Raw genomic sequence first — 12,497 nt, forward strand, 5'->3', positions numbered from 1 at the left:
CATACCCACCGCTTGTTAATAATACTCTTTTCATTCCCAAGATCTGAAAGTTAATTCTCCTTACTGCCTGCTATACATTACTTTACATTACAACCAGTCCACACAGGGAATTTATACTTTAGTAAAGTTTCTAAGTTCTAAATAGGACAAACGTGTTTGCCATTTACTTGTTTGTTACATAGTCAATGAAATGTTTACCAAATTTTAAGTAAAAAGTAGAAGTATAACTTCTGAATTGTTTGCTAAAATGAGCATAATTTACAAAAGCGCGCTAGCATAATGATTAGCATAATTTTAGAAATATACGAGCACTACTAGTAGCATATCACGCAACTTTTGCGAGCACAATCTATCAAAGCCTAAATGTGAATATTACCTTACCGTGCCCTATCGTATTGAAACAACACTCATTTGTTTGATTTTTGCCAGCGTTGTAAGATCCCCCTCCACCCCCACAAGTATTGGGTAGTTCGTCCCCACTACCCCCTCCAGAGTAACCTCCACCACCTCCCCCTCCCATACCTCCATAAGCCCCACCACCACCTCCAAATCCTCCATACGCACCCACTGCGTCGCCTCTTCCACCTCTTCCGCCCTGATGAAATCCTTTGCCACCTTCTCCGCCAAGTCCTGTCGGACCACCATATCTTCAATTCACCCTTACCTGAGCAACCCCTGTCAGCAGTAGTAGCACCGTGTCCTCCACTTCCTCCTTTCCATGACTGGTACCCAGTGTTACCTGATGTTGTCGTAGATGCGTCACATCCTGAATGCCTTGAAGTCACGTTTTTGACTCCCCCTCCCCCTCCAGCTACTATCAATGGTGTTTTCGTTCCTCTGACTACAAATGTACCTCCGCCTCCACCACTTCCTAAGGCATAACGGTTGTGGTTTATTCCACCTTCTTGACCAACGAGTATCTGAATGGTTTCGCCTTTTATTAAGCTAAAAGTTCCTATCATCCTAGCTCCTCTTCCGCGGTACTTTGTACTATTGGGTCTGTAGTAATCGTACCCCCCTGCAGCTCCAATTGCTTCAATTCGGTAATCGCCAGTGAACGGAACTGTCCACCACTGTATACCTCTGACCACTGTAACTTGACCTTCATGGTGATTGCCTCTGTAATAATAATACGGTAGACTGCGATACCTATTCCAATAATACCGTCTTGGACCCAACCATCCTGAATATCCAAGATTCGTAAACACTGCCTTAAATCCTGGGTAATTGAAAGAAACGAGTATTACAGAAAACAAAAATCTTCTTTTCCCCTCCTCAGCCCAATCCCCGCTCGGTGGACAGTACAAAGTTCTACGGGAATCAAAACGTCACTTCAAAAGATAACTTTACGATAACTCGATTTCGCGGTTGATCCATCTTGTTCATGTTTTACAATACGGGCAAAGAATCCTAGAACTAACATTGTCCACCTTGTATGTCTTTGGTTCGTTATCAAAGCTGAAAGGCTTATAACTTATTTTTTTAAAAACTGATTTTTCTTTAATATTGTTGAATTCTAAATATTGTAGAGATTATTTCTAACATTACGGAGTTTAAGATCTACGACGCGACGGTAACGAAAACGTCATTTAAAATTGCAAGTTCAGGTTTATTTCTCTTTTTCGTCATTATGTCGGCCTGTCTTACTTCTAAAAACTAGTGTAACTTTCCAGGAACTGAATTAAGAGGTGCGGTGTTGAAGCTACGACAGATTTGCCGAAAACGTGAAAGGAAATGTACAAAAATGAAAACTGCACGTGCAGAGCGCGTGCAAAGCTATTGTTTTTGCTCATTAAGTATGCAAAATGTGTGACGTTTTCGTTGCCGTCGCGTCGTAGATCTTAAACTCCCTATTACCCAGTAACGCTGTATGGGATGATTTCACCGTTCCGCTTGTTTTTGTTTTTGTTTTTTTCAAAAAAGATAATATATGTTCATTTTTGGGCTCAATGAAATTCCTTATATCGTTGCCATTGTAACAGTGTTTTGGAGGGAAATATTATGTGAGAAATCTTTGATGTGTACTTAATACCCTGGCCGATTTTCGTCTGGAATGGCGGATCACCCTAATTACAGCTCGCTTTACTCTAGCACAAAAATCTGGCACGGCACTCCGAAATCTCGGTACCGTACCTATGCTTTTCGGGTACGGCACGGTAACTTTTTCGTGTGTAAACAGAACTTTGGCGCACATGCCAGAAAGTTATAGGGGTGCCGAGCACATCTCTGCCGTGCCAACTTTGTGCGTGTATGAAAGACGTTTATATCTAGGAACAGAATATGTATGTTTGTGTAAAAAAGGTGAAAATATTTCGAGCCTCCTTAATCCAAAAAATTAAATTGCCATGTTGCCTTAGCCGTCATGGTTTCTCAAACTCCCTAGTATTTTAGCCGAAGGTCACAATGGAATCCTGTTAATGATGGAGTAAGTGTAAAAAATCATGTCATCAGTGTTAAGGTTTGGGTTTGCGTTAGGGTTAGCTGTTCAACTCTCGCTCTTTTCAATGGCAATTTTATGGGTGAGTAAAGGAGAGGAAAACTTAAATGGAAGAAACTGTATGTAAATTGCATTTTTGCATTTTCTCCCCTAAAGCGAACCAAATAAACACGATGAAGCGAACTCGAGGACTGAATTTTCAAACTATTAAAGTTCCAAACAAAATAACATAGGTCGACGTGTGCTAAAACATCGCGTGACTAATGAGCACGCAAGCTGTACAAAACAAAACTGTCAGCATAGTACTTTCATTACACGTTTTGGACTTTCTACAGTAGGCAATCACATGGCACTCGTTTTCAGATGAACACTCGTCAATGTCTGAAGCCAAATGAAAACAACAAAACGAATTCGAGGACTGAACTTTAAAACTCTTATTCCAAACAAAACAACATAACGCTGACCACCAGGTCGACTTGTGCAAAAACATCACGAGCCACCGCGCACCGTCTCGTGTGGGACGTAAACGAATCCACACGCCATTCGGAAAGAGTAGGGCATGGAGTTCCCGGTGTTGTGGTCTGTCCTCTGTGGTGTATCGTGGTAGGGAGGGTAAATGCTTGAGAACATTAGATATACCAAGCTACTACTCCCAGGGAATATAAAGATATGGTTTACGTGGCTAACGGGCACGCAAGGCGTGCAAAAAAAACCTGGCAGTTTCAGTCGCGATAGTACCTGCATTAGACTGAAATTTACCTGAGCAGTTTCTTCCGTCTCCTCCATATCCTCTTTTGCAAGTGCAATTGTAAGAGCCCATGGTATTCGCACAGGTGGCATTCACGTGGCACTCGTTTTCGGATGAACACTCGTCAATGTCTGGAACCAAACGAAACACAAAAAAGCGAACTCATAGGGGGTCTCTTGAAAACAAAGACCCCTTAGACCCAAAAACGTGAAAATTATGACCCCCTAAGAGTGATGGTAAAATCTTTTAAACAAATCAAACATGTTTAGTTGTTTACCGTTCGGACGAAATGATAACGAAAGTGTCACCTGTAAAAAACAAATTAAGTATCTGTTCCACCATTAAATTCACGGGTCCAACGGTATTGCATGTTACGTAAATTTGTTTTGGAGCTTTCGCTTGCCGTTCCCTTTTCCGTCATGATCGCCATTTGAGAAGCAATGGACCACTGAACAGACGTTTATGTACGGCATGTGCTAAAACCTGGAACATCAAACACGGAACACTCCGGAACGACGGAACACCAGTGAATGAAACAGAGAAAAAAAGGCAAACGCCTTCCTTGACGGGCAGTGGATGGGTTGGGTTTATTTGAAGGGAAAAGGTTTCGAACTCGCGCCACGGGATATAGGCAATAGTGAAAGCACTCGAACGGGGATAGATTCTAAATAGCATTGCAGGTGTTAATGGTGGTTAGGACATTGGGATAAGGGATTCAGAAGAGCATAATAGAGGTTAAGGACGAAAGCAGAGTGGTTGGTGCAATTGGACAAAAAAGGATTTAGACAAGAACTTTAAAATGACACCCATTCTCGTCCCCAGAGCCCACTTTTCTTTTGGTCAGCCACAAAAACACGGACTCTGGCGACAAGCAAACATAAGCGCAGTCAAAGTAATGCTATCATGTTGTAACCATTGACGACCGTTATTGTTGCAAATTTCTGAGAATGCGCAGAAGAGCTAGAAGTCCGTGAGTAGCAGACTTCCTGCCTTGGCAGTGGCCGGCTGTCCGTGTTTTTAGCACTGACCGAAAGAAAAAGCGGACTGTGGTGATGAGAATGAATGACACCGTGTCCCCAATGTCCCGACAACACCCTTCTTTGGTCTTCGTGACCCCTGCGGTGCTTTTTAAATCGCTTATTGTTGGCTTGAACATGCACAGCAAAGTAGACGTTATTCAGATTTTTAGGTTATTAGAAGATCTATATCTTCAAAATTTAGAAAGACAGCCTTAATTAAGTGAAGAATAGGGCGTCATCTCTATATTGTCCTCGTGGATGGGAACAAACCTCTAAAATGTTTACTTTTTTTTTTTTTAATTTAGCGTCAATTTTAAAGTAGTACTATGATCAAAAAATCATTTCCTTTTTTTCTTCCGATTTTGAAAGCGTGTTTGCTTAACTTTAACACCTAACTGGCAAAATTTTGAGCTTTGAGTTTTATCCAAAGGCTGTTTATTTTGAGTGTAGGTTTTGGATTTCACGGTCCGCCATTACTCACGTTCAAAACTGGCCGATTGGACCTCAGAGGGTTGGATCCAGAGAAAATGACGTCATTTACTCACTAGCTTAAAATTTCAGCGTGTAAACGCAATTTATTACATATGCAAAACACGGGTTTAGAGGGAACCTCCACTAAAACAACAAAATAACTTTAAACTACAGAGCATAATGTTTACAATTGGAATTGCTCAATCTTTTTCCAATGAAAGCGTTTGTATTCGAGAAAAATAAATTCCAAAAACGCTTATTTTGGCTTTCAAATTTCCCGGGCGCCGCCATCTTGAATAATTGTGACGTAACTTGGTTGCCCTATTGTTCTGATACAAAGAGCGATTGTTCTGGAACAATAGGGCAACCAAGTTACGTCACAATTATTCAAGATGGCGGCGCCCGGGAAATTTGAAAGCCAAAATAAGCGTTTTTGGAAATTATTTTTCTCGAATACAAACGCTTTCATTGGAAAACGATTGAGCAATTCCAATTGTAAACATTATGTTCTGTGGTTTAAAGTTATTTTGTTGTTTTAGTGGAGGTTCCCTTTAAATGTCCGAAAGCCCGAAACTCCCGTGCTGCATATTAATTCGGCCGCGTACACACGCATTGCATTCTTAAACTAGTGAGTGTTTGACGTCATTTCTCCTCGACCCAGCTCTCTCAAGATTTTAAAGTTAGTAATGGCGGACCAATAAATAAGAAAATTCCAGTTAAAATAAACAGGTGTCTCTTTAAAATCAGAACTTAAAACTTGGGTCAGTTAGTGTTTAGTTAACATAGTTTCGAAATCCAAAGAAAAAAAAGAATTGTTTTTTTGGTCGTAGTACCACTTTAAGGCTCACCTTCAACCGACACGCATCGTGTGCTGTGAAAAAAATTTCATATATGAAAACCCGCCAAAGCTGAAATTAATCCAATTAGATCGCTGCGATAAGCAATGCGAATTTCCATAATAAAAACAAACGGTTGAAAAGCCTGTCTGTTGAAGGTGGGCCTTTAAGACACCCGTGGGAACAAAAGTTCTCGATTGGGTAAGGGTCCCCCCAAGAGGGGAACATGTGGTCAGTGGTTATCCGTAACACTGTACAAAGCCGGCTGTAGTTCAACTGCACTGTACAACTACATGTTGTTGTAGTTACCCATTTTGAATGTACAAGCTGCGAATAAATGAAGTTCTCTTGCTAGTTCTGGCCTCTAGACTAAGCAGGGCTATGTTTTAACCCTCCTAGCAGGATAACTCGGCCAGCCGGGTCACCCTCCCTAGCAAAAATCGGGAAGACTTAGCAAATTCCAGAACGCGTTCCCACTCGTCGTTCACTTCTCTGATTTTTTGTCTGAGAAACAGTAAGACCCTGAATTTAATGATGGAACAAACAAACAATTCCTTTTTCAAAGGCGAGACTTTCATCATTATCTCGTCTAAACAATAAAAAAAAAGGATTTAATTTTTTTTTGAAAGATTTTACCATCATTTTTAACCCAACTGGAACACTTCACTCCAAACAAAAGAACATGGCGATAACCACGAGATCGACGTGTCCAAAAGATCACGTGACTAATGGGCACGCAAGGCGTGCAAAACAAGTCTGTCAGCATCAGCAGCGATAATACCTTAATCAGACTCTTTGGACTTTACCTGTGCAGTTTCTTCCATCTCCTTCATATCCCTTTTCGCAAGTGCAATTGTAAGATCCTATAGTATTTGTACAGTTGGCAATCACGTGGCACTCGTTTCCAGATGAACATTCGTCAATGTCTGAAAAAGAATGAAAACAACAAAGCGAAGTTGAGGCATGACTGCATTTTCTTACCGTTCCAAGCAAAACAACATAGCGACGACCACGAGATCGACTTATGCAAAAGATCACGTGACAAATGGGCACGCAAGGCGTGCAAAACAAAACTGGAAGCTTATGCAAGGACGTCGACGACGGCTACGAAAACGTTATCTTAAAATATGATTATGATAATCTCGTGATTATTCCAAGTCGTTCGGCATGGAAAGTACGTATCAATATTCCACAAACAAAATTGGTATGAATGGTGTGGATGTTTCGATGGAAAATGCAGATGCTCCTCAAATTTGATCATTTCACGTCGTTGTCGGCTGAGAACGGCAAAGAAATGTATCAAAATCTGACACGCACGTGCGGGGCGTGCAAACCATTGTTTTGTTTTTCTAATTAAACCTATTCTTTTGTGACGTTCTCGTAGTTGTCGTCATCGTCCTTGCTTAAGCTCCCTATGACCTTCATTAGCGTTTTTCGATATTACCTGTGCAGTTTCCTCCGTCTCCTTCGTATCCCTTTTTGCAAGTGCAATTGTAAGATCCTATCGTATTCACACATTTGGCATTCACGTGACACTCGTTTTCAGATAAACACTCGTCAACGTCTGGAGCAAAAATCAACACAACAAAGGTAACTCGAGGAATACACTCCAAACAAAACGACATAGTGACGACATGGGCACGCAAAGCGTGCAAAACAAAACTGTCAGCATCAGTCGCGACAATGCCTTCATTGAACTTTTTGGACTTTACCTGTGCAGTTTCTTCCATCTCCTCCATATCCTTTTTTGCAAGTGCAATTGTAGGATCCTATGGTATTTGTACAGTTGGCAATCAAGTGACACTCGTTGTCAGATAAACACTCGTCAATGTCTGAAGCCAAATGAAAACAACAAAACGAACTCGAGGACTGAACTTTAAAACTCTTATTCCAAACAAAACAACATAGAGCTGACCACCAGGTCGACTTGTGCAAAAGCATCACGAGCCACCGCGCACCGTCTCCTGTGGGAGACGAGTAGGGCATGGAGTTACCGGTGTTGCGGTCTGTCCTCTGTGATGTATCGTGATTGGGAGAGTAAATGCTCGGAGATATTGGATACACCAAGCTACTTTAAAACCCGAGGGTAAATAAAGATATGATATACGTGACTAGAAGGCACACATGGCGTGCAAAGAAAAAATGTCAGCATCAGTCGCGATAATACCTTCATTAGACTGAAATTTACCTGAGCAGTTTCTTCCGTCTCCTCCATATCCTCTTTTGCAAGTGCAATTGTAAGATCCTATGGTATTCGCACAGGTGGCATTCACGTGACACTCGTTTTTAGATGAACACTCGTCAATGTCTGGAACCAATTGAACACAACTAGGAGAAGTCGAGGACTGTACTATCAAACTCTTAGATTTCCAAACAAAAAGTGACTAAACAAAACTGTTAGCATCAGTCGCGATAATATATGGACTTTACCTGTGCAGTTTTTTCCGTCTCCTTCATATCCATTCTTGCAAGTGCAATTGTAAGATCCTATGGTATTCGTACATGTAGCATTCATGTCACACTGATTATCAGATGAACACTCGTCAATGTCTGAAACACATGTGAACCATGTGAACTCAAAACGACGCTGACCACGAAAGTGTGCCAAAACATCACGTGACTAACAAACACACAAGGCGTGCAAAACAAAACTGTCAGCATCAGTCGCGAGAATACATTCATTAAATTGGTATTTACCTGAGCAGTTTCTTCCGTCTCCTCCATATCCCTTTTCGCAAGTGCAATTGTAAGACCCCATGGTATTCGTACAGGTGGCATTCACGTGACACTCGTTTTCAGATAAACACTCGTCAATGTCTAGAACCAAGTAAACACAACAAAGCAAACTCAAGGACTGCATTTTCAAACTCTCAAAGCTCCAAACAAAATAATAGGCTTATTTAGCAACAGAACGGGAATGTCAGTGGCGTCGTCACGCGCAGAAAGAATTCCAATGAGAATTCAGAATAGAGTAGAATCCACTCCTTTCTTCTGTATTCTGAATTCGCATTGGTATTTTTGCCGCGCGCGACGTCGCCACCGACGTTAAAGTTGTGTTGCTAAATTAGTCATATGGCGGCGACAAATAGGTCGACTTGTGCCTAAACATTACATGACTAATGGGCACGCAACGAGTGCAAAACAAACTTTCTGTATTTATCGCGTTAATCCCTTCATTGGAATGGACCTTACCTAAGCAGTTTCTTCCGTCTCCTTCATATCCCTTTTTGCACGTGCAGTTGTAAGATCCTATGGTATTCGTATAGGTGGCGTTCACGTGGCACTTGTTTTCAGATAAACATTCGTCAATGTCTACAACCAAACGAACACAACAAAGCGAACTCAAGGACAGCATTCCAAACAAAACAACATGGCGGCGACCACGAGGTCGACTTGTGCCAAAACATCACGTGACTAATAAGCACGCAAGGTGTGCAAAACAAAACTGCCAGCATCAGTCGCGATAATACCTCCATTAGACTGGATTTTACCTGAGCAGTTCACTCCATCTCCTTTATATCCATTCTTGCAAGTGCAATTGTAGGATCCTATGGTATTCGTACATGTGGCATTCACGTGACACTCGTTTTCAGATGAACACTCGTCAATGTCTGGAACCAAATGAACAAAACGAAGCAAATTCGAAACTCCACTTTCAAACCCTCATTCTTACTACTCTTAGTGCCGACCACGAGGTCGACGTGTGCCAAATCATCACGTGACTAATGGGCATGCAAGGCAAGGCGTGCAAAACAATATTGTCAGCATCAGTTGCAATGATATCATCATTAGACTTTTTGGACTTTACCTGAGCAGTTTCTTCCGTCTCCTTCATATCCATTATTGCAAGTGCAATTGTAAGATCCTATGGTATTCGTACATGTGGCATTCACGTGACACTCGTTTTCAGATGAACACTCGTCAATATCTGAAACCAAATGAACACAACCAAAGAAACTCGAGGACTGCACTTTCAAACTCTTATCCTTATTCTTACTACTTTTGGCGCCGCCCACGAGGTCGACGTGTGCCAAAACATCACGTAACTAATGGGTACGCAAGGCGTGCAAAACAATACTGTCAGCATCAGTCGCGGTAATACCATCATTAGACTATTTTTTAACTTTACCTGAGCAGTTTCTTCCGTCTCCTTCATATCCATTCTTGCAAGTGCAATTGTAAGATCCTATGGTATTCGTACAGGTGGCATTATTGTCACACTCGTTTTCAGACGAACACTCGTCAATGTCTGGAACAAGTTAAATATCGGAAAAACCAATAGCTGGTGATTCTTTCAATAATAATGCGTTTTTAATAGTTCCTTTCTCGATCTTGCAACAAAATCTATCTATGAGCGATCTCGCATCATTAAATTAATTGCCTTGAAAAATCTATTTCAATCCCATTTCTGAAAGAAGCCCTCAGTTGTCTGCAAGTTGCTGTACATTAATCCACCTGATAGATACATGTTCAACTACAATCCCTTCGTTTTGGACCTGCTCGTCCCAAATGTTTAATAATTTTATGTTTTGGACAAGATTATGTGAACGATACAAATGAGATGAATTAGTTTCCTTTTTTTGCTCAGAGGCTAGATATCAGGCTATTCAACTCAAAAACGGCACGTTCGATTCTTTGGCATCAGTAAAATTATTAGCGGAGCTACTTGGCTAAAACGAATTAACAGAACATTTTGTAAGGCTCAAATTGTTAGATGGGATTTTACCGTTTCCGCAGTCTTGTCCGGTGAATCCGGCGTTGCAGATACACTTGTAGCTGTTCTCTTCGTACAGTGGCAGACACCTTCCATTGTTCTTACAAGGCCAACCGCTACATGGTGACTATGAAGAAATGAAAGAAATTTATTTGATATAATTATAATAGAATTGCGTGAAATGTAAGGCTAAATCTCGATTGCTGTGAGTTTATCTAAAACCTCAGTCAGAGAAAAAGCCATGAAATGACTTTATAAGTTCCATTTAACGCAGCGAAACCTTTATCTTCCAATTCAAGAACTAATTTGAGAAGTGATTATTAAAAAGGTGGTCAAGGTAATAAAGTAATATTAGGGAGCTTAACCAACGAAAACGCGACGGCAACGATAGCGTCACAAATATACATATTTAGTGGCAAAAACAATAGCTTTGCACGCCCTGCACGTGCGTTTTTCAATTTTGTCTATTTCTTTGCCGTCGTATGCCAAACTACAACGTGAAATAGCCCCAATTGGAGGTTTTATGAAGAACGTTAGCACCTGAGGATTAGTTTTCCATTTCTCCTCCAAAATTATGCGCCGTTCCGACCAGTGTCGTTTTAGAGGAACTACCACTCCCTTGCCATATTAAAACGGTTAAAACAATCACGAAGTGATTACAATTACGCGAGTTTATATTTTGAGATAACGTTCTCGTTGCCGTCGCCGTCGTCGTTGCTTAAGCTCCCCACGACGCTCCGTAACGGTTTGGCTTTTTAACATTTCATTTATTCCTTTCGGTTTTGTACAATAAACTGAGGTTGTTATATCTCGGGGACAAACGAAGTGAGCGACAACCAGCGACGGTGGTGGTGGTGGTGGTAGTGTGCAACGTTCTTGGTAGCACTATTCCCATGTACGCAATGCGTACCTATTTTTTAATACGCATCGTAGTCATGGCTTGCTATGCTTTGTCAATATTATCGCTATAAAAAGATTTTTAAAAAAATGAACAAGAATTTTAAAAAAGGAAAAACACAAAAAAACACACTATACGCCATAAAAGTCCAAGACATTCGACTCACCGCGATGCTGAAGTGGTGAAAGAATTTGTTGGACATGAATTTGTCCGAGTTGTTGTACTTGTCCGAAGGGAGCAGTTCACAAAGCAGTTTACCGTTGATGTCCGGTTTAGCAGCCAAGTTGTATGAAAAACATGCCGGAGTTTCCAAGCAGGCAAGCGAGCACTGGGGCGTCCGATCAACTTGACTTTTCCCAAGAATGGTGATACTTAAGTAGGAGAATTTGTCTTCTTTAAAGTTTACGTAACTGACAACACTGTGAGTTTGACCGCGACTGAAAACTTTGCCGGCTATTTTCTGTGAGATAGATGGTTTGCAGCCAATCTCTAGAGAAACAGATAACAATGGGATAACATACAATTGCTGGTGGACGAACAAAAGGAGCTAATGAGAGGTCTTTTGTCTTCGTCCACCAACATGGCGGCAATGACGTAACGTGAAAACCATGACGAGGCTCTTAAATAACCGAGCTCTTTTAAAATTTCTCAAAGGATGATCTAACTATTGTCGACGAAAAATCTCCAACAAGTATGGGTGTATAGCTCTTCCACTGCATCAAAATCATTCTTAGCAGGGCCAGGAAGAGCCAGGCTGATAAACCTAGTTCACATGAGTTATTGCACTACTTACTTTATACATAACAACCAACCGCAGGGGTGGCGCAGTGGTGAGAGCACTCCCGGTCCCGGCGTCATATGTGGGTTGAGTTTGTTGTTGGTTCTCCCCTTGCTCCGAGAGGTTTTTCTCCGGGTACTCCGGTTTCCCCTCTCTTCAAAAACCATCGCTTCCAAATTCCAATTCGAACCCGAATGCACGCACATGTGTTGAACGAGCCCCTGAGCGCTCTTAAGGTGTTCCGTGGGTAAACAAATTCCACAAATTAAACAAAACGAACAATAGCTCCTTGACGACATCGGAGTGTTTACTGTTAAGGTCTCGTCACAGGTTCGAGGCGTCAGTTTTTAAAAATGTTCTTATTTTGTCAGTATTCATCGCAAGATAATGAAATTGACATCATCTTAATGCTCCATAAATGTAGTTAGTTCATTGACACCCCCTAGCCTCCAACCTATGATGGGACCTTAAAAATGTTGAGTTCAGGTTGAGGTAAAATTGCAATGAAAAAAAAAACGTATCATACCTGTAGCAACTGCATATGAGAGGAAGATTATTAGTATAAACAGGGAAAATTTCAGATATGTCGTAAGGCC

At 41.3% G+C, this 12,497-nt stretch overlaps 1 protein-coding gene across 1 annotated transcript in view; it reads right to left on the bottom strand.

The window, feature by feature from the left end:
- LOC138003528 (uncharacterized) overlaps positions 1 to 11,809 on the bottom strand; it is a 13,675-nt gene extending 1,866 nt beyond the window's left edge. Inside the window, exons 1-10 of the mRNA XM_068849642.1 lie at positions 11,290 to 11,809; positions 10,238 to 10,352; positions 9,641 to 9,760; positions 9,320 to 9,439; positions 9,003 to 9,122; positions 8,704 to 8,823; positions 8,209 to 8,328; positions 7,942 to 8,061; positions 665 to 1,219; positions 1 to 630 (exon numbers count right to left, since the gene is read on the bottom strand). The exon at positions 1 to 630 is cut by the window's left edge and continues 1,866 nt beyond it. Coding sequence (XP_068705743.1) covers positions 353 to 630; positions 665 to 1,219; positions 7,942 to 8,061; positions 8,209 to 8,328; positions 8,704 to 8,823; positions 9,003 to 9,122; positions 9,320 to 9,439; positions 9,641 to 9,760; positions 10,238 to 10,352; positions 11,290 to 11,325 — 1,704 coding nt within the window. The 5' untranslated portion in view covers positions 11,326 to 11,809 and the 3' untranslated portion in view covers positions 1 to 352. The remainder of the gene's footprint in view (positions 631 to 664; positions 1,220 to 7,941; positions 8,062 to 8,208; positions 8,329 to 8,703; positions 8,824 to 9,002; positions 9,123 to 9,319; positions 9,440 to 9,640; positions 9,761 to 10,237; positions 10,353 to 11,289) is intronic.
- Between the last annotated feature and the right edge of the window lie 688 nt (positions 11,810 to 12,497).

The sequence above is a fragment of the Montipora foliosa genome, chromosome 5, assembly GCF_036669935.1.
Source record: "Montipora foliosa isolate CH-2021 chromosome 5, ASM3666993v2, whole genome shotgun sequence".
In the NCBI taxonomy this organism is placed as follows: domain Eukaryota; kingdom Metazoa; phylum Cnidaria; class Anthozoa; order Scleractinia; family Acroporidae; genus Montipora; species Montipora foliosa.